The sequence below is a fragment of the Lutjanus erythropterus genome, chromosome 1, assembly GCF_056507025.1.
Source record: "Lutjanus erythropterus isolate fLutEry1 chromosome 1, fLutEry1.hap2, whole genome shotgun sequence".
NCBI lineage: Eukaryota > Metazoa > Chordata > Actinopteri > Lutjaniformes > Lutjanidae > Lutjanus > Lutjanus erythropterus.
This window is the reverse complement of record NC_139317.1, coordinates 42,314,403-42,334,588: the sequence shown is the minus strand read 5'-3', so window position 1 is coordinate 42,334,588 and position 20,186 is coordinate 42,314,403. Positions and strand designations below refer to the sequence as shown.

The window sequence follows — 20,186 nt, the reverse complement described above, 5'->3', positions numbered from 1 at the left end:
TGCTTTTTGATCTCCAAGGGGCGTCATCAACACGCGCAGACTAAAGTGTTCCTGGACGCATTTAGATAGAGCTACAACCAGCCAGAGCAACGAAACGTGACCTCCAACCAGTCATAGCAATGAACTCTTGATGTCGCAGTGCTTGGGACGTTTTTAAGGAGGACACAAAATGGTGGCCATCTAGTTGCAATCTTTCTCGTGTTACAGCTAAACAGTACACTAAAATATGTCTGTGATTGATGTGGGAAATAGACAACGCAGTAACAGAACCTTGATTCATATGCTGACTTGATGCAGCTGGATTAATCTACAGCTAGGGATGCATAATAAATATCAGGGCCAATAAATTATTGGCCAGTATAAGCCTATTTCGCTATATTGTATTGGTGTATATTAGCCAATAAATATAAGCTAGAATAATATTTGACATATTATGTCAAAGCATTTAATTTGAATTCTTCAGCAAAATGCTCTGTAAAAGCTAAAGTATATTTGTAAAGTGTTTGATGAACTTCACTTAAGAAAACAAACATGAAAAGTCAGAACTATTCTTTGTTTTTATTGTAACAGTGATGTAGGTAGATTTGAAATGCTAAATTATCCATCTTTATTCGGTTTATGTGAACCTTTCTTACCATAAAAAGGGTGCATAATCTACTGGTTATACAAACTTCTTTTAAAATACAGATAAATGAAGTTATCCGTGATCTCAGACCTGGGAAAAATGTGGCCTGGGGACTGGATGCAGCCCACTGAAAGGTGGCCTGCAAGACCAACATGGAAATACCAAAAGTTAAAGATCTAGCAGACAGTCAATAGTATTTGGCTTTGCTGCTATTACCATTGCAACTTGTATGCAGCATACATGGTACACTGTAAAATATCAAGTTTTGGACATTGCCAACAAAATATATAATAATATTAGGCAACAATTCATCACATGGCAATTCAGGGAGGGTGACCAAAAGTAGAAGTGCCCTAAATAGGACACTTCTGAAATGTCATTATTAGAGATTTGGCCAATATTAGGACCTCATATCATTTGTGTCTGGCCCATGGCAGCTGAATCAATTTCTCATGTGGCCCCCCATGAAAAATAATTGTCCACCGCTGAGTTATCTTACTGGTATCTGCCATGATAATCAGGTAATTATTGGTTATCGATATCGTGCATCCCTACCTACAACCAATCACAGTGGCAAAACGTATGGCATGACTTTTCAGATCTGGATTGATGATGTTCCTCTACCAATCATTGTATTGAACCCGCCCCATATTAAACAAACAATTATGATTGGCTGGCGTTATTCTGTCTCAGATGTATCTGCCAGGGCAACTGAAGACATGAGCTCTGCAGACTCTCACCAGCAGTTAGCTGGATCATCAAGTGAAAGTAACAAGGTTTGTTTACTCAGTTACTCAGTTAAGTACATTTCTGAGGTTATTGTACTTGACTTGAGTTTTTCCATTTTATTCTGTTTTCTTACTTTCATGCCACTGTATCTCACAGACAATTATTTTACTATTTACTCTACTACATTTATTTCACTGTTATAATAACTTATATACAACACAACTGTATGCACTTCAATCAGTAATCTCACTTTTCATGTACCTACAGCCTGTATTCTGTAATCAATCCTAATTAGGATTTGTGTAACAGTGATGGTTGAACACAATAACAGCAGTGACATTTCAAGAATACTTATAAAATACGTCCATTAATCTGTTGCCTTGTTAGGAGGCTTCCCAAAATAGCTTCCTCATAGACGTGCAGGTGCCGTATTGCAGATCATATTAGTGCTGATCTTGGCTTGGACTCTCTGCTTATGTTGCCTTTATTTCAAAAGAAAAGTGCACTGTTAATCTAGATAACCTCACGTGGGATTAACTAAAAAAGATGATCACCTCAGCAATGATGAAGCACAAGAGACTTGAGAGTCAAAACAAAAAAAAAAACTTTTGTTGACGGTTGCTGCCGCTAACGAGTCCCTGTGTCACCTTCATTCCTTTCCATCTCTCTCGTTCTGTTTGTCCTCGGTCTTCACCTCTCCTCTTCTTTTATTTCTCTTCCCCATCTGCAGGGATTTCGATGCCAGTCTGTATCTGTGTGAGGAGGCCTTTGGGCTGCTGCCCCTCGACACACTGGAGCGCCTGGCTGGCACCCTGCTGCTGTACCCCTACATCCTCACTCTGCTGCTGCTCAGCGGCATGTTGGCAGTGGCCGCGCTGCAGAACCTGAGGTAGGTGACGGCTGCTCGCTTACTGTCACATGAAAAGAAGCCATTTGGCAGCTCAGTCGGGGGAGGCACATGGTGATGTAATATTAAAATTAATCAGACAGTTCAAAGTATAATTTCCACATTTTCTCTTAATCTTACGTCCATTCTGCTGATGTTAATGTTAATGAAGTGGTAGTTGAATGATCTCCTCCATCTGTCCTCCTGCCTGTTTCTCTGTTAACAACATAAACTGGGAGCTAATGACCAGTTTAATCTAAAGTTTGTGGATTTGTGCATTTAGAGTTCCAACAGAAAGAACACCACTGAGGTTCTGTTGACCTCTCTTTTGTAGAACAACCTTCAGGCCACACGACTGTCTCTTCATAACTCTTTTTTCAGTTGTCTCTTTAACTATTTGTTATAAGTGATCTGTCATGTTTCTAGCTATTGATGGCTCTCTTGTTGCTGTTTTTACAGAGATGCAGCACAGTTGGAGATATTTTAAAATCAGAGTACTTGTACTTGAAAGGGAAACTTTTTAGTGTCTCTATCAAATCGTAGTTCTGCTAAGAAGTGAGTTTAATGGCTGGAACTTTACTGTTTGATTCAGTCTCACTCTTGTCATCAGTGTTGAGGTTTTCAAAGTGTGTGGCGGGGCCTCGCCAGGGCATCACCGTACAGTTTCAGGGATGGCTCAGTAAATGGAAGTGAAAAAATATTACATAAGTTATCAAAAGGAGATCACATAGACTAGCCGAAACGTGTGAGATAGTTCAGAGATACATTAGTTTTTCCCACTTTAAATTAATCAGCGCCTTTTCACAAACTCTTTGCATGCCTCCACACCAGCGACCATCATGGCCTGTTTTTCGGGGTTGTCTGCCCGGCCATCCCATTCTTGTGAACGCGATAAGAACACATCGACAGAATTTCTTCAAACTTGGTGCAGATGTTCACTTGGACTCAAGGATGAACTAATAAGATTTTGGTCGTCAGAGGTCTCTGTCATGTTACAAAACATGTGTTTTGTCCATAACTCAAGAATTTCTATGCTAATTATGACAAAATTTCACACAAATATAAAGTGGATAAAATGATGAAGTGAGAACATTTTATATCCAAAAGGTCAAAGGTCAACTTCACTGTGACATCGTAGTGTTCAGCTCTCTATCAGTCTTCTGTCCTCTGTAAAAATAAAAGACCGCGTGTTTTTCACTGGAAAGCATTCACTGGAATCACACATATCAATAATAATAATAAGAGTAATGATAACAATTAATACTTTTTATTTAATTCTCTCAAAGTCTTTACTACATGTATTGTACGGACGTGGTTGTAAACTGGATCTTGTCTGATTGGTGGAGGCAGACAACAGCATGGAAGTAAATCTAGTTTATGTATTTGGTATCTTCAGAACTCATATAAAGCTGTGATACTTGGCTATCTTGGCTCAGTTGTTGAGTGTTTATGTGACTGATTAACATAATCATAGTCCCACAGACATCCAGGAAATGAGGGAAACTAAGCAAAGAAGAAATTAAGGGGCATGTTTTTTTTTTTTTGTTTGAGGTGAGGCCCACAGTCTCAGACTTTGAAAACCCCGTTCTAGACGCAGCAGGCAGCTGTTTTTGGTGAAAATGCTCTGATAATTCAACACTGTTCACCACCTGTCAGACCATGGCAGACAGGCCACATATCCACAGTCTATATGATAAACATTTAATGTTAGTGTGTGCATTACTAGCAGTGCTGGAAAATATATATTAAAAGATCAAACTCTCGGCTATGAAATCTTGTAATGGGCCAACCCAGTCTGATCAGAAATCTGACAGAGTTGACATCTGGACAAAATGTTTTTTTTCATTTCATAGCACTAGTGAGTTGCCACTTTATTTTTTAAAGTTTTTAGGAGTTCTTTAAATAAATTTTATATTATTTTAAACCATATTAACTTCTTTAGCATTGGTTTAGAAGAGTATGTGTTGTTAGTTGTATATTTTGAAAAAAGTTAAATTAATAAATTAAAGTAAAGCAAAATATATCATGAATTGCATGTATTTTATATATTTATATATATATATATATATATATATATATGTATATATATATATATATATATGTATATGTGTGTACCTGTTTCTAGCTCAGAAGTAACTCTAATGAACAAAACGATAGCTCAGGTAAGAACCTTGCAGCCAGTATTTAGTATGTAATCCTCAACGCTGGCAGGGATGAAGTGTTTGTCCTCATTAAGGCTGTAAGTTGGTAAAGAAGGTAGTGAAGTGTAAATGAACAGAGAGTTTCAGCTCTTGCAGAGAGTAAAGGCAGTTGGAGCTTAGAAGAGGACATCAGGATGGCCATCGGGAGGCAGAAACTCAGTCACAGTGGTCTGTCTCTGCCCCACATCACTGCGAATTCGGTAATGGCGTTGTTGCTTCATGCTCTGGAAAACACAATATTCTACCAGCTGCCTCTCAAAGCTTCATTTGCCTGTGGTGCAAGGTGAGGGGCCGCATTGAACTAATCACATTAGCATATCAACTCGCCCTCTGCTGTTGGAGGGCTGGAATACAAACGTCATAGAACAAAGGGCTATTTGCCAATTCAGGAATTAATTTAATCCAGTTTACCCCACCTCACGTAGAAAGGAAGAGCCAGATTGGATTTGTATTCAAATGTAAGACGGTGTCCACCTCGCTCGGTGCGGGAGGCCAAATCGTGGGAGTGACATCATGGCCCCCGGGCGTCTCTCTGTGTTTCTCTGTGTGGTGACTCCTGCAGACAGAAACAGTCGTGGGTGTGCATTATTGCGTGTCCGCTTGTTCGCAAACAGCTAATGAAATCTGAATAAGAGCTGCTGAAATCTGAATAATCTGAATAATATCAATTCCACCCACCTACCCTTCTGCTTCTCTTCTCCAGCGTCTGGCTTTAATGTTTTATGTATCACTGTTGTCTTTTGTCTCGCTGCCTTTTTTTGTTTCACAGCAGACCTAAAGGAGGTTCAGCTGAGGAGAGGAAAGGAGCCGGGGAGGCGCGGGTGGTGGCTTTTCGTCCAGATGTGGCTTATAATGTGTTGCACACACTGTTCTACGGCCTCCTGGCTTTCAGCACGATGAGGTGAGCTCATGCCACAAGCACATGTAATTGCAGGATCTTGTACACACATTCCCAAGTAGTTACATTAGTTGAATTTCCAGGCAGGGACTCTTCAAATGCTCTTGTCCATTTGATGGCTTGATTTTTGTGAGCTTGTGAGCAGATGCTGGAATCCAAGTGCCTCTCAAATGATTTTCAACAGGAGTGTGAGTGATCCTCTTTAGCCTTGATCAGCCCTCTACAGCCCTCCACAGTGTCTTAGTCTTTCAAATAGTGACACCATGCACAGCAGGATCAAAAAGAGTGGAAATAGTTATATTATCTGATTAGTAATACACCAAATTCCACTGTGTGGCTAAAATTTTAAACCCATACAGGACCATACTATGTGTGCTAATGCTCATAGTTATCATGATGCAATAACAGACATGCAACTGCCAGGTTTAATTAACTAACCCCAACAACCATGACTTGGTTAGGTCGAGGAAAACATCAGAGTTTGGGGTAAAATAAGTATGAAAGTTACTTGAGGTAGGGGAAAAAAACAATTCTTAGATCCACAGTGATTCTCTCTTGAAAGATTATGAATCAATGCTGAAAATGAATAATTGAAAATTTGAAACCCAATTCTCAACGTTATGATCACCTGTAATAACTTTGTAAGACAGGCTGTACGTTCCTTACGGCTAATCCAATTGAATGGGAAAATGTAACAGACATAGACATCTGCATTGTGTTTACATTAAACTATGCTACTTGTTGAGTTTTGGTGAGGACGGCTGAGTGTGAACAAGTGCAGGGAGATACAAACCGACCGTCACCTCCTGGCTCAAAAACTTAAAACATTAATGCAATGTATCAATAATTGTTTTACAATTGCATCATAGCTGAATCAGATTTGAATCGTAAGGTGCCAAGAAATTCCTACCTGTAATAGTTCAGTAAGTGAATGTATGTAACTTAAATACAGAACAGAACTTAAGCACATTACATAAGTTCAAAAGAAGTCAGCTATTTGTTTCACACAGGGCATGAATCCCGGTCCCCTGGGTGACAGTCCTGTGTTAGTTTGATCCATCCATCCATCCCACCTCCATACACCGACTCTGTATAGCATGTCATCTCACTTTATGGCTCATCATAACATAACACTAGAAGGGCGGCTTGAGAAACTGATCTTAGAGGGTTACCTACTGCATCATCATTTAAATCGTATAAAATCTGACTAAGTCATATTAGGTGTGTTACTATACCTGTTAAAGACTGCGTAAATACTGCACAACTTCTTTGTTAGTTTTGAAAGTATAAGTCAGGCAGCTATAAACTACAGAGGACATCTTATTTCTAGACAGTTGACTATTTAGGCTGATTGTCAGTTGCAGATTTTATCAGATTTAGGTACCTAGTTGAAGATCATGTAAATGAAAGAGGGAGTTTTTCTTCTAAACATGTTATACTTACTAGAAAATAGTTGCTGAAAACATGTGAAAACACTGACAAATATATAGTACTGAATTGTGGATTTAAGACTATTAAACTCAATAATAAGCCCAATAACACTATCTAAGCCTCACAAACCGACAAACGAACAACACCGTGTTTGCATTTCAGAGCAGAGAAAGCTGCTCATTTTTTCATGATTTTGAGTCCTTATTTCACAAACTTTGTGATTGTAATCATTTAAATTTGGCTGGGTGGTTAAAAACGCCTTTCTGTGGTGTGACAGACTCAACACACATTTATTGTTGTTTTACACGATCTTCAAAAAGCTAACATTAACTTCCTTAGCTAGTCCCCAGTTGACTTTCAATGTGCCCAGCATACTTGTTTTAAAATTACAATCTTGTGAAAGGGCTGTTAAAAGTGCACTTGATGGCCACACACATATAATCAGCTAAAATCTGGCTTCCCCAGACAAAACCTCAGCATCTTCACCAACTGATGATCCATGTAGAGGACATAGACATAAGGACACAGCATGGTTCTTGTTGTTCATCCTGATAATATAGAAACATATAAGATTAGACTCATTTTATTCCACTATAACACTTATTTTCTAACAGTATTTTTCACATTTAATGCTACAAAAGAAAATACTTAACAGTGAGAACTTATGAATGTATTTGGCAAATGTGACACTATTATAGGAAATGCCGGCTGGGGTTGCTAGAATATACATTTCCCCTAATAGGTAGTTATTAGGTAGTAAGCTACTTATCCAGACATGCTAAATGGAGCAGATAAACACTGTTTAATCCATTGCTCGCACTTCTGCTCTTATGTATTTGGTTTTGTTATGGCTAGAAAAAGATACCACCTTCCAAATTCTTTGCTATGGCCCTTCTGCGTGTTGAGAAATCCAGAGCCTGACAGGTCTGCTGAGCCTAGTTACACTTCCTTGGCTACGATTAGACGATCGCTGTTCGGGGGATGGGTTCAGCAAGCGGTCAGTCGTGGTCACATTACTCGTGTTCATTCTTTACAACACCATTCCTTTTGGTGTTAAATTGTATGTAAAGCACCCTTTTATGAGCTAATTTGTAAACCTATACACTTGACTCAAAACATCCCCAGGCTAATGCCCATGCAAATTGGGATGTCTGAAAAACACCTTGACAGAAGAATGAGTGTGCCTCTGTTGAAACTGTGGCCCACGTGTATGAATATTTAGGAGTCGGTGGGAATTGTAAGCACCAATAGCGAAGTGGTTATTCATTGAACCGGAGGCTGTTCTGCTTGTTTTTTGGCACAGTCACTACATGTCTCAGCCAGGCGAGCTACTCTATGGATTGTGTCCAAAGGTTGCAACCCACAGCAAATATCTTCTTATCTGAAGAGTTAGAACATAATGTAGGTGTTCCAGGGATATACGAAACATGTTGTTGTGACATACTGAACCTTCTACTGTCAAAAACTGTACAAGTAGATGGGAAAATAAGTTTTCAATACATTTTTCATTTTTTTCACTCTCACTTTCTTAATTTTTCTCTATCAGCTAGCAATATATCCATCTCTACATTGTTTTTTAATAGTTTTTTTCAATTCAAATTGCATCATTTTATTTGCCCCTGAGGGACAATTGCAGAAGACCAAGAACTCCATTTTAACTGATAGGGAACTGTTAAAAACAATAGTGCTGAAAGTCTAGCTGCCACAGTGAATCTCTCCAGCACAGATACAACAGTCTGCTCAGAGACCATTTCTTTTTTCACGGCAGCAATACTAATATGAAACAAACCAATGATGGTCCCGTTATATTTATGGTAGCAGAGTTTTTCCAGTGAGCCAACATGCACAACCTGAATGGAACATAACCCCACTATTTCATGTCAAAATGGCTGCTGTGACAAGGTGCATAGTGACCCCTGATCATACAGACTTTTGGCATAAGTACTAGGGTTGCCCTCGACTAAAGATTTTCCTGGTCAGCCATTAGTCATTAGTTGTCATGTTTATGATATTAACTTAATTATTTAGATATATATTTTGGGGCACATAGCAAGCTGCCTGCTAAATACAAAAGTGGATAAGATTCTGAATGTGTCTGAACAATCAGCCAGGGGACGGTAAATGTTTTTAATTTATTTCAACACAATTTAACTTCACGCAAGTCTTCTTATTCAAAACACAGGAATAAGTGGCTTAAAACTTCACAAACAAACAAATACTCTTGCCTTTATTGTCCACAGAGTCAGAGATCTGTACATAATCTCTGTAAATTTATCAGCTATACTATTTCCAGTGTCCATTGGTCTCTTTTCCTTTTTCTTTAAATAAGTTACTTAAGTTACTATATTGTCAACTCCAACTCATGATACACAGTAGTGTAATAGTGTAAGCTCTCAATCTTTATCTTGTCTCAAATTGGTATTTGTAGCTGCTCATAATAAGCTAAAAAGGGAGACCATATTTTGTCATTTTTTGAACCAAGCCTCTTTAAGTGTATTTTATCTTTTTTATGTTTGATGCGAAGCATTAATGCTCTACTGGTTGCTGACGTTGAGTCCCAGTCTAATCGTTCCACTAACTGAGCTAACTAGCTAACGGCAGCTACAGTACAGGGTATTTTTTTGCAATAAACAAGTAGATGAAGATATGATCGACCAAAACTTTGACTTTCTAGGGGACAGCCCTATTAAGTACACAACTCTTTTTAACATGCGCCTCTGGTCGCCTGGCTTCTCTGGCTTCTCAGTCCAATAACAACAATATTTTCAGACATTCAGCAAATGATGTCCAAAGAGCCGACATGTCCGTCTGTCCTTGGTGAGCAGCGGTCATCTGAGGTCCAGCACGCTATTGCATTTAAAGCGAGAGTATAATTAGCCAACAAGCACCAGCTGTGCCAATCAGCTCACCTGGCACTGCTCTTATGATCCATCTCCGTACCTCTCTGTGCTGCTGCTGACTGCCAACCATGCATAATTGGTAAAACTGTTCTTTATTTAACTATTTTCAGTCCGAACCAAAGAGCTGTGCATAGCTGTCTACTGTAAGAAATGTAAACTTTTGTATCACTCCTTTACCGTGGGCCCCATTAGCCTTCACTCCCATATTCTTCTCTTTGGTGTCCTGCTGGACCACATAATCATTGTGGCCTATTTCTCTGGTTGACCTAACCGCACTGTCCACTGGCAGGTTCCCTCTTACTTCCAAAGCCCCAGTCACAGATGCCAGACTCTGGCCGTGGGGTGAGAGCCCAGACACCGACGCTGGCACCTATCCTTTACCACTGAACACAAACATCTTTCCCGCAGTCGCAGTCATATCCAGCCACTTCTCCTTAATTTCCGGAATGTTTTGGCTGTGTGAGCTGGCAGCTTTTGTTGCTGCCGTGACACGATGACTCCTGACAAATTTGCTCTTATTGGTCACACCAGAACTATGACCGCCAGACAATATCGGCTGACTGGCTTCCACCTCTGCAACAACTGTCTCAATTTTCCATTCCATGCAGTCTCTCTCTTTTAGTATACCATCTGTGATCCTTTGCAAAATATTTTTTTTAATTATTTGAATGTTTTCTCTTTTCTAGCATTTGTGTGTATTTAACCTTGTGAAAACAGACCCCCTGACGGCAGCTTCAAACTGGCCATGAGAGATTGTTTGCAGGACCATGTTTAAATTGATCCACAATGAAAACCATAATAGCTTAACCATTCATTATTTTTGCAAAGGAAACAAACACTTTTGCATTTGAAGATGCTCCAAGACATGACATTACAATAAAGAAAAATACCAATGTACATGTTAGTTTGTTAGTTTGCAGTAATAGTAGTACTATCAGTGTAGGCTTAGCAGGAGGCAATGTGCTGCTGCTGCTTTTATGGTCAGATCATGTCTCATTGAGCCTCATTTGCAGACAAAAGTTGAGACAAGGAAACAAAATTCATGCATTCAAGATAACATTACAATCACAAAAATTAAGACAACAGACACAAATACATACATTTAACATTAAAATCACAGGAGATGATATTCCGATGTCGGATTAACCTCCATATTTAGATTTAGGATTGACTGGTGTACAAAAGGGTTCTTCAGTCTAAACTTATTAAATTGCAGAACACAGTTTTTCCAGTTTGATGGTAAGAATCTGTATGCACTGTTCAGACCACGGTTTGGATCAGAAGTAATGTTGCCGGCCTCAATATCTTACTATGGTAGGCTGATGCATACATTTTCTCCACAGGTTGGCTTACAGTCTTTTAGCAGATTTTACTGTGAACAGGGTCAGCAGCAAAACAGTTTTTTTTTTTATGTATTTTGGGGTGTTTTGTGCCTTTATTTGATAGAGACTGCTGCAGTGAAGACAGCAAAGGGGGTAGAAAGAGGTGACAATGTGCAGCAAAGTGCCACAGGCTGGAATGAAACCCGTGGCTGCTGCAGAGGACTGATTGCCTCTGTATTGGGTGTATGCTCTACCAACTGAGCCTGAACAAGACCTACCTAAAAAATAATATAATGTGTGACTTGGGTGAATCCAGACTAACTTTTTAAAACTCTCAAGTCACACAATAACACAAACAAACTAATAGATCCAGGCAGTGGTAGACAAGCGACTCCTTCTCTTCTGCAAGTTAAAATGACCACATTTGCCAAAAGATTCTGGTGGCTCTGGAGAGAGAGATATTTGGTTTATATATCTTCAGTTTCCTGTCATAAAAGGCTGTCTGATGGCAAGGCAAATGGGTGAAAATATTCTATATATGGTGTACACTTAAGCTGATATTGATTTTTTTTTAGATTGGTCCTTTTTTTTAGCTGACGCTGTCCAAAGCAGTAAATTGCTGCTTCTCCAAACTGGCTCTGCACAACAGCCCCGCTTAAAATAATCTGAAATGTCCCTTTAACAGGACATCATCCAAACCTCACTAATTTTCAAAATATTTAAAGAAAATTGTAATGTCAATTGTAAATAGAAAAATACTTGTAGGTGGGTGGCTTTGTTGGTGAGAAAGTTCTATTGTGATTATTTCGACTGAAATTGGGATAGGCGATACGATTAATAGAAATGATCGGTTTTGCATTACAATTGTCATGTTCACGGGGAAAAAAAAACTATTACAAAGCGATGATGTGATATTTATTGAGGTATTTTGGCCAGGTCATCCCTGCAGCACTACAGTACCTCATTATAATGCTGTTTTCTCATACATTTTTCAAAAGATTGCGATTTCTGGTTCTGCCATTTGGATGTTGTACTTGACCATAATGGGATTTTATTGTGATTGCGAATAATTGTGCAGCCAGTGGTATTTCTGACAACCACATTCTCTACACAAGTGGCTTTTGTTTATTTCTTCAATGAGAATATCACATTATAAACTCTTACAAACAGTTGAAATACCAGGTCTTCTGTCCTGCTTGTTCAGCTATTCCTGTACCACTACTTCTACTACCTTAAAAGCTGGGGCATTTCGTATTAATCAGTAGATACTTTCAGATTTTGTCAGACTTTACACACCTTACTGCTTTTAGTTTTGGACTTCACAACATTGTTCACAACATTGTTCACAACATTAGCAAAAAATGGGACAACATGCCATATTAAGTGGTATTGTGTTTGCACATTGCCTTATTATTAGCTCTGTAGTGTCACATAAGTTGACTAATATACCTTGTGGCTTGCAATTTTTCCCATTCCACCCGACTCTCATCTGTAATTGTCAAGTGGTATACGCTGCTGGCATCATCAGTAGATTTTGACATCCATGATTCATTATTGTGAAACTCTAATTGCCTTCAACTTTGTGCTCTTTGTGAGGACTGTCAGAAGATTCACGGAGTTTGCAATTGGAATCATCACTTCTTCTTCCCTGTATTAAAAGAAACCTACAATTATTCAGTCAAAAATAAAAGGAGAATATTCTCATGTCTGGTTTATTCATAGCAATGCGGAGATGCAGGTTTTCAAAGGTTCACCTAATTTGAATATGATTTTAAGTGCAGTGAAGCCAGTAGCTGAGTTATCCTGTGTATTTTAATGTTGCACATTCTGTTCTCGAGGTAACCCGAGCGAATGTGACGGCCATGACTTGGAATGGCATGTGATATACAGTGCGTTTAGTTCATGCAATGCATCCCTGTTAGAGTCCGGAATGAAAGAACTGATTGAATTCACACAAAAGCAGAAGAATCTGAAAGCTTTTAACTCAGCAGCAGCCGGGCAGTGCAGAAACTGACACATTTGATTTCAGCACTTGCTGTAAAATGCTGATGAAGAGCGAGAGGACAAAAGTGCAGAGAGCCATTTGTTTCTGTCAGACAGCTCCTTTGCATTAAAAACGTATTGAGATTTATTTCTGTGAGGCTGCACTACTTTTATGCCTCCGCCCCCCCTCTCTCCTTCTCTCATGGCTCCATCTCTGTGCCTGTCAACAGTTTCTCACCTCATTTCATTCTCTCACTCTTCTCTCTCTGTTAAATCTTTTTCTCATTTGTTTGGAACTCTTAATTCATGTGCTTTGGATCAGATAACAGTGCCCTGTTTAGACACAAAATGAAGTTTAAACAAGCCGACCGTGGAACCATTTTGTAAAGTTGTCCAGTAAGCTAAAGATGTTTTGGTTTCTGAATCTCACCTCCTATTGCTTCTGTCTCCCACTGTCTCCACTCAGGATGAAGTATATATGGACTGGCCATATGTGTGCGGTTGCGGCCTATGGCGTGTGTGGGATGGAGCTGTGGACTCTGATTCTCAACGCTCTCCGCTGCAACAGTAAAGTTCTGGTATGCGCTCACGACGACAGCACCTCCAGACTTATGCTACACTGTTTTCCTTTTAATGCTTTGAAAACTACGTTCAATATAAAGGGTATTAGCTGTTTTGTGTGTTTTATTAATTTTAAAGCGACTCATCAATATTTTTTGTCAGTGGATCAAATTAACGTGCGTAATGTAGAAAATGTTGCTGGTAGTGAAGAACATATGGTCTTCACCCAACTTCAGTCCCCTTCGACTCTACAGAGCATTTAGCCTGTTTTAGCTCATTGTTTCAGGCAGTTTTGCCCATAAACACAATTCACAAATGCTAATTCACCATATTCACATAGCGGCAATTTTCCTCTGACATCATGCTGAAGGTGGGAAACTCATCCAAAGGATAGTGTTGCACTGCAGCGCTGCAAATTGTCTAAGCATAGAGAATCTAAATATGTTATCAATTCACTGCTTGTCACTTGATCAGCAACTGAAAAGACAGTGTGTTGAGTTATGTTACAGCTCAGTGTTCCTCTGGATTTTCACCATCCATTGTTTTTCAGTTGCTGATAATTGGGGAGCTGTGATAACGATATATCAGATTCCTTAGAACATGCAACCTAGAACATAGCAGAGCATTATCCTTTTGTTCACAGTGTTTGTGCCTCCCACCCTGAGCTTGATGCCAGAGATAAATGGCCACTTTTTGAATATGGTGAATGCTCATGTTTCTCAGTGTCTGCAAGACGTGTTTGCTAACACATTTGATTTAATAACTTTATAAGGTGACCCGTCAGATGTTGTGTTTTCAGGCTGTTACCCTTAAATTGCACAAAAAATTGTTATTGCAGCTTTAAAGTTCTGCTTTATGCATTGAAAATCATTGAATTATGACCAGGGAAGGGTGCCATTTCAAAAGTTTTTTTTCTGTACCTTTATTTCAGGAATTGAGGCATGTTTTGTTATAAAACCCCACTTTAATTAAGAGTGAAACAGAGTTAAATGGATGTGATTTATGTAGAGGGAATAAACAAACAGGTGTTTTCTGATGCTATCAGGCTGACCTTTATTTTAATAACATTCAACTTGATTATTTTTTTAATGAGTTGCTTCCCCAATTATTGTTAATGATTAAGAATAATCGTGGGATGGATGGGGGGGACATGAACTTTTTACAGCTTCTGAAGGGGGGCATGCCAGAAAAAAATTTTGGAATCATCAAGCACCCTCAAAAGAACTTTGCCAAAATATGTATAATACATACTCAAATAAGTTATATATGATCAAATAATAAGTAAACAAGACTGAGAATCTGAGCAAGCATCCAGTCCCTGTGATTCTGCTGTAGTCAATACAAATATGTAAAAGCTTGATGCCCAGCTACATTTGAAAGCACAGCCTCTGCTCTGGACTGCTCTGATAACATTACCAGTGAGGCCACTAGGTGTCAGTGTGGTCATAACATGACACCAGCATGGATCAGATAAGAGATGATACTTGTGAGCAATACTGCTCTGTCTGTCCGTTATCTCCGTGTTATCTCATTCTGTGCTTGTCTTCATTTTTTAGGTATATGTCCGTCTGACTCCCACTGTCTCTGCCTCTGATACGATTATATTCCTTCACTTTATTATAACTGTTTTCTTTCTCTCATTTTGCAGTTAAAGCTTGTCAGATATGCAGTCCCACTGGTGATGATCGGTTGCCTGTATTACAAGGTATGCCATTTTTGTGGTGGTTTATGTTCATCACTGTATTGACGGTCTCATTACAGAGCCGAGACGGTTTGTACAAACTGTGTGCAGTGAAATGAGAAAAGGAAAATGCCTGAAATGGAAGTTGCGGAAGAAAATGATAACAAGCAATTGGATCATAACAGGATACTGAAATGATTGCTTCCCTTTTATTTATTTTGCTGCTGGAGGAGTCTAAATGGCTGTCGTATACGCTGTTATATTCAGTGTGGTAATGAGATGTTATTTAAGATATATCAGTAGGTTTGATACTCTGCTTTACAGCTTTAATGAACACTTAGACAGACTTTTTCATCACTTGTCTCTGTCTGTTTCCCTCTAGTTCTGGCCTAAGCTAATGGAGGAGCTATCAGAACTGAGGGAGTTTTATGATCCAGACACTGTGGAGCTCATGACCTGGATTAGGTACACGCACACAGACACACACACTCACTAATCCAGAGCACACATCAAATCGAAGCAAATCTGATTAGCTTGTTTCCGCAGATCAAGTTTCACTTTGCCTGATGTCCTTGATTAGTCTGTGTGCGTGCGTGCATGTGTGTGTATCGGCGCTTGTTTGCTGGGGAGTCTGAGCCGATGAATGATGAGAGCCGATGGGTCTCCATGAATAAGACTTGCGGGTGCTGGAAAGGACCCAGCTGTTGGCAGAGCTCTAACCCACCTCGGGGGTCTCCGAGGCTGGGCTCTCGATCAAGAGCGTCACCACGATGGGATCAGAGATGGAGCTGTGATTTGGAACGCTTCTGTGCTGTGGCTACTGTGTGTGTGTGTTTGTGTTTGCACATCTGTGTGTGTCATTTTCTGGTCATCAGGTTGGATGTGGGGCATCAGACTTCCTGTCGGTTTAGCATCCATATACAGGTTTGGGGAGTAATGAATTATATGTAGCATGGGTCACGTAATCTGGATACAAAAAAGGTAACTGCATTCCTTTACAGTTACTGATAAAAAAAAAGGTGTAATCAGATTACAGATACAATAAAATAATCGCAACAGGAACAAGACTGACAAGATTGTGACAGGACATTTAAGGACGTCATCTTGAGCTTTGATCGACTTTCATGGATCAACCAACTAATCAGTTAGTTGAGAAAATAATCAACTGCTTGATGAAAATAACTGTTAGTTACAGCCCTAACAGACTATATTAGGCTAAACAATTTCACAGCATTTTGTACTGAGGTAATCCAAAAGTAACAGAAAGTATTTGTTACATTACTTTATTATTGTGATACTTTGATTACATTATTTAACAGGCATTTAGTAATTGTATTGGAATACATTTTAAAGTAACCCTCCCAACCCTGTCTTTGTAGCATACCATGTAACTATGTAACCACATTGTCCAGCCAAGGACACATCACATCACGTCCACCCTCCCATATTTGTGGTTACTTTTTGTTACAGTCAGTTCAGGCCATTGCAGTGAAGTGAGTCTGATCTGAATGGGTCAACGGGCGTCAGCTGAGTGGTTTTACAACCCTCCCCCAGACCTGGCTTTAACACAGAGCAGACTCTGCTCAACACCGGTGAATAGGCCTTTCTATTAGGGGTGGAAATATATTTCAGCAGTATTTCACTCGAACATCAAGCCAAGAAGACTCATTATGAGAATGTTTTCCTCATTATTAGAAAGTTCTTTGTTTAGATGATCAAGAACTGTCAAGCTCAGAGGTCAGTTTACTTCACTACTTATCCAGGAGACCATTCATGTCTAACAGCAAAGCCAGTCCTTGAACTGACACAGGGTTTTTTTGTTGTTGTTTCTTTGTAAAGATTATTTTGATAGAATTTATATTTGATATTTAATACATGTTATAATAAAAAAAATCTTGTCGCTTATAAAAGTAAAAGATAAATTAATATTAAATAGAGAAAATTGATTTAATAATACAACTTACTTTATAAACTATAAAGTAGATCTGTCAGTAACTTTTAACACATGTATTCTGAACTGTCCTGAGAATCAGGTCAGTATATCGTCCAAATGAGCCCTTGCACACATGCAGCATGCATTTAGAGATTCTCCACACCCCGCCATGACAGACCAGTCTTTCCCCTTCCAGCAGGAGAGACACCTGAAAGATTTGCTTCTCTGGCTGGAATCTGATGTTTTCCCATTACAGATGGTGAAGAAAGGCATTAAAACATGACCTCAAAAAATATTAGACTCATGTAGGCTGGTATTGATCAGCAGAGCCGTCTGTATGAAAACAAAACAATCAATGAAATAGTAGAAATTCACTAAGGGTCATTGTAGGCAATGGGACTTGCTTAGGTTCATGAAGATATTTCACCTCTCATCCTAACTGATTAGTTCAGAGTGCATATATTTATCCTCTGTGGGGTCATAAACACCTTAAGAGGTACAAGACTAATGGACCCACTTGTCCATTAAGTGAACTGTTAGGGTCACCTGAGTAAAGGTGTGAGTGGGAGTCATTGAGGTCACTTGTGGGTAGCCAGGAGTTAGGACTGCGTTGTAAGTGGCTGATAGGCCGTCTCGTAGACCTCCTCATTGCAAACATTGCTGTCCTCAAAGGAGTGGCCCGTGGTCTTGAGGTGTACAGTAGGTGCACTGTTGAGTCCTGTCCTGAGGAATCGGCTCCCCTGTGTTGTTTAGTTTCCCCAATGTATAGGTGTGTTCCTCGCTACACTGGACTGCGTACACTGCGTTGTCCTGCTTGTGTCTGGGTGTTCTGTCCTTGGGGTGGTTAAGCTTTTTGCCTCAGGGTGCTACTGGGACAATGGGCAATGTATGGAATGTTTTTTCTTTTGTTGGTTACTTCTTCTCTCTCTGTCCTGTTTCCTTCGCTTGTTTTGATGACGACCCAGTTTGGGTATCCACAGGTTTTTGGAGCTTCCTTGATGTGTGTTTGATCCTTCTAATTCCTCAGGTCAGGACTCAGTTGCCTATAATAACCTTTAGCGAATACCATGACCTGGACGACTGAGAGTCTTCACAGACATGAAATAGTAGGAAGTGATATACAGGTGAGCACAGGTGAGATGAAGGAGCTACACAGCGTGCAACTTCATCAACCCACACACTTGTGTGCTCCGGACAATGATTCACACATGTTGCTCATGTGGAGCTGGCATGGATAAGTCTGGGCCAAATAAGGTGGACATTTGTATTCACACATACAGCTCCTCTGGGTAGAGCCTGGATAATTGCAGAGTTGCAGTGCATATGTGAAAGGGGTTAGTGTAAATCCTTAGTTAAGCAGTGAGGTTTATGGCAGTTGCATACTTTTGGTGAATAATGCTGGGTGAATGTGTGTTAAGTGTGGTTCATCAAATATGGGAGTGTATGAAAGGCCTGTCAAAATATGAAGACAAAAACACCAACTGCTCTTTCTGCCAAGTCAGTCTCTGTTCAGACCAGTCTTTAGTATGTACTTTTTAATGCTGGTATGACTGAACAAACTTAAGTCTCAGCTATGACGGGTCTTAGCAATTTGCATTCATGTGAGTGGTCACACGATGCAGCACGCGAAGCGTTGCTAGGATACACTGTTTGACAGCTGCTGTGTTGCTAAATGTCTGCTCCTTGTAAACCAAATATAAAGAAAATAGAAGAGCACATTTTTCTGGTCAATAAGTGATTCTGCTCCTCTGCTCTTTTATTTTCACATGTAGAGCTGATCTTTATAATAACCTCATGAATTTATAACATAAAGCTTTTTTAAGTGCAGTGTGGCTACTTCTGCAGCAATGAATTTAAAAGGACTATCACTGAGATGACCTGTGGGGAGGGGCTTCTCTCCTGCTTGTGTGTGTTTGCTTGTCTCTCGCTCTCTGTTTAGACACAACTGACAAAATGTGGAATAAAGTATGTAATTTAAAATACTACTATACTATTTATCAAAGTCAAGTTGATATACATGAGATCCACCTCTGTCATTACAGCATTGATCAGCATACAAGCTGTGTTATTTTAATTCTATATAAAAAGCCTAGATTGTGACTTTATGCCTGCTGCTGGGACATGGTCAATGTTAATGAAGTTTTAGAGTTGAGTTTTTCTTCTAAACACATTATATATGTTAGAACATTGTTGCTGAAAACAGGTGAAAAGACTGAGAACTATCTAGTACTGACTTCTGGATTTAGACCATTAAACCGGTGATCACGATTTCTGGGCTCGGGATTTTTTTTAGGTGGACCTGAAACATGGCTCGGTGACACGCCGGAGCCATGGTCCCCCAACATTAGATAAGACCCATGGACAACACCGTCTCCCCCTCCCCTCATCCTCCCTAACAGTTACAAACATACCTTCGCGACTCTCTCAGTCCAAATCAATCCAGCACTTCACTTCAGATCGCTTCAGTTCCAACAACCCGACACAGAAGGAAAAAAAATACCAACCTGTCACCATCCTCAGGCTCTGGTGGCTCAAACATGTCTGGACATGTCCAATAACGTCATTTTCAGGTCATAGGTGTTTGACACTGAGACAGCTGAGTGGACACGTCCCCAGCATTTCAGAGCAGAGAAAATGGAGCATAGGCCCTGTTCGTGCTGCTGGCTCCTGAAGACTGGAGACAGGACAGTTACGTGCTGTGATGTCGGGGGAGGAGTCCCATTATCTCGGAATACAGTGAGCATTTATTAAATGTTTGTGTTCATGAATTTTGAATACTTGCATACTTGTTTCCATCTGTATGCAGTCTGTAGTACAACCTGCCGTAGGCTGAGATAATAGGAGCTTTGTTTGTTACATTGCTGATTGCTCTTATTTGACCATTCTTTAAGTGTAAAATATCTTAAGAGGATTTTCCTCCCAAAATAAAAAAAAAATTCATGCTCTTCTTGTCAAGAATGAAGATCTTATCACACAAAATTTTGATAAATGGCCAAAAGTCTCCACTGAAACAAACTGCTAATTAAGAAGCATTAA

At 39.6% G+C, this 20,186-nt stretch overlaps 1 protein-coding gene across 1 annotated transcript in view; it reads left to right on the top strand.

The window, feature by feature from the left end:
- The window catches only part of dpy19l3 (dpy-19 like C-mannosyltransferase 3), a 95,625-nt gene that overhangs the window by 36,818 nt on the left and 38,621 nt on the right, over positions 1–20,186 (top strand). Inside the window, exons 13-17 of the mRNA XM_084725197.1 lie at positions 2,085–2,243; positions 5,211–5,342; positions 13,442–13,553; positions 15,185–15,241; positions 15,600–15,682. Of these exons, the coding sequence (XP_084581323.1) occupies positions 2,085–2,243; positions 5,211–5,342; positions 13,442–13,553; positions 15,185–15,241; positions 15,600–15,682 (543 nt within the window). The remainder of the gene's footprint in view (positions 1–2,084; positions 2,244–5,210; positions 5,343–13,441; positions 13,554–15,184; positions 15,242–15,599; positions 15,683–20,186) is intronic.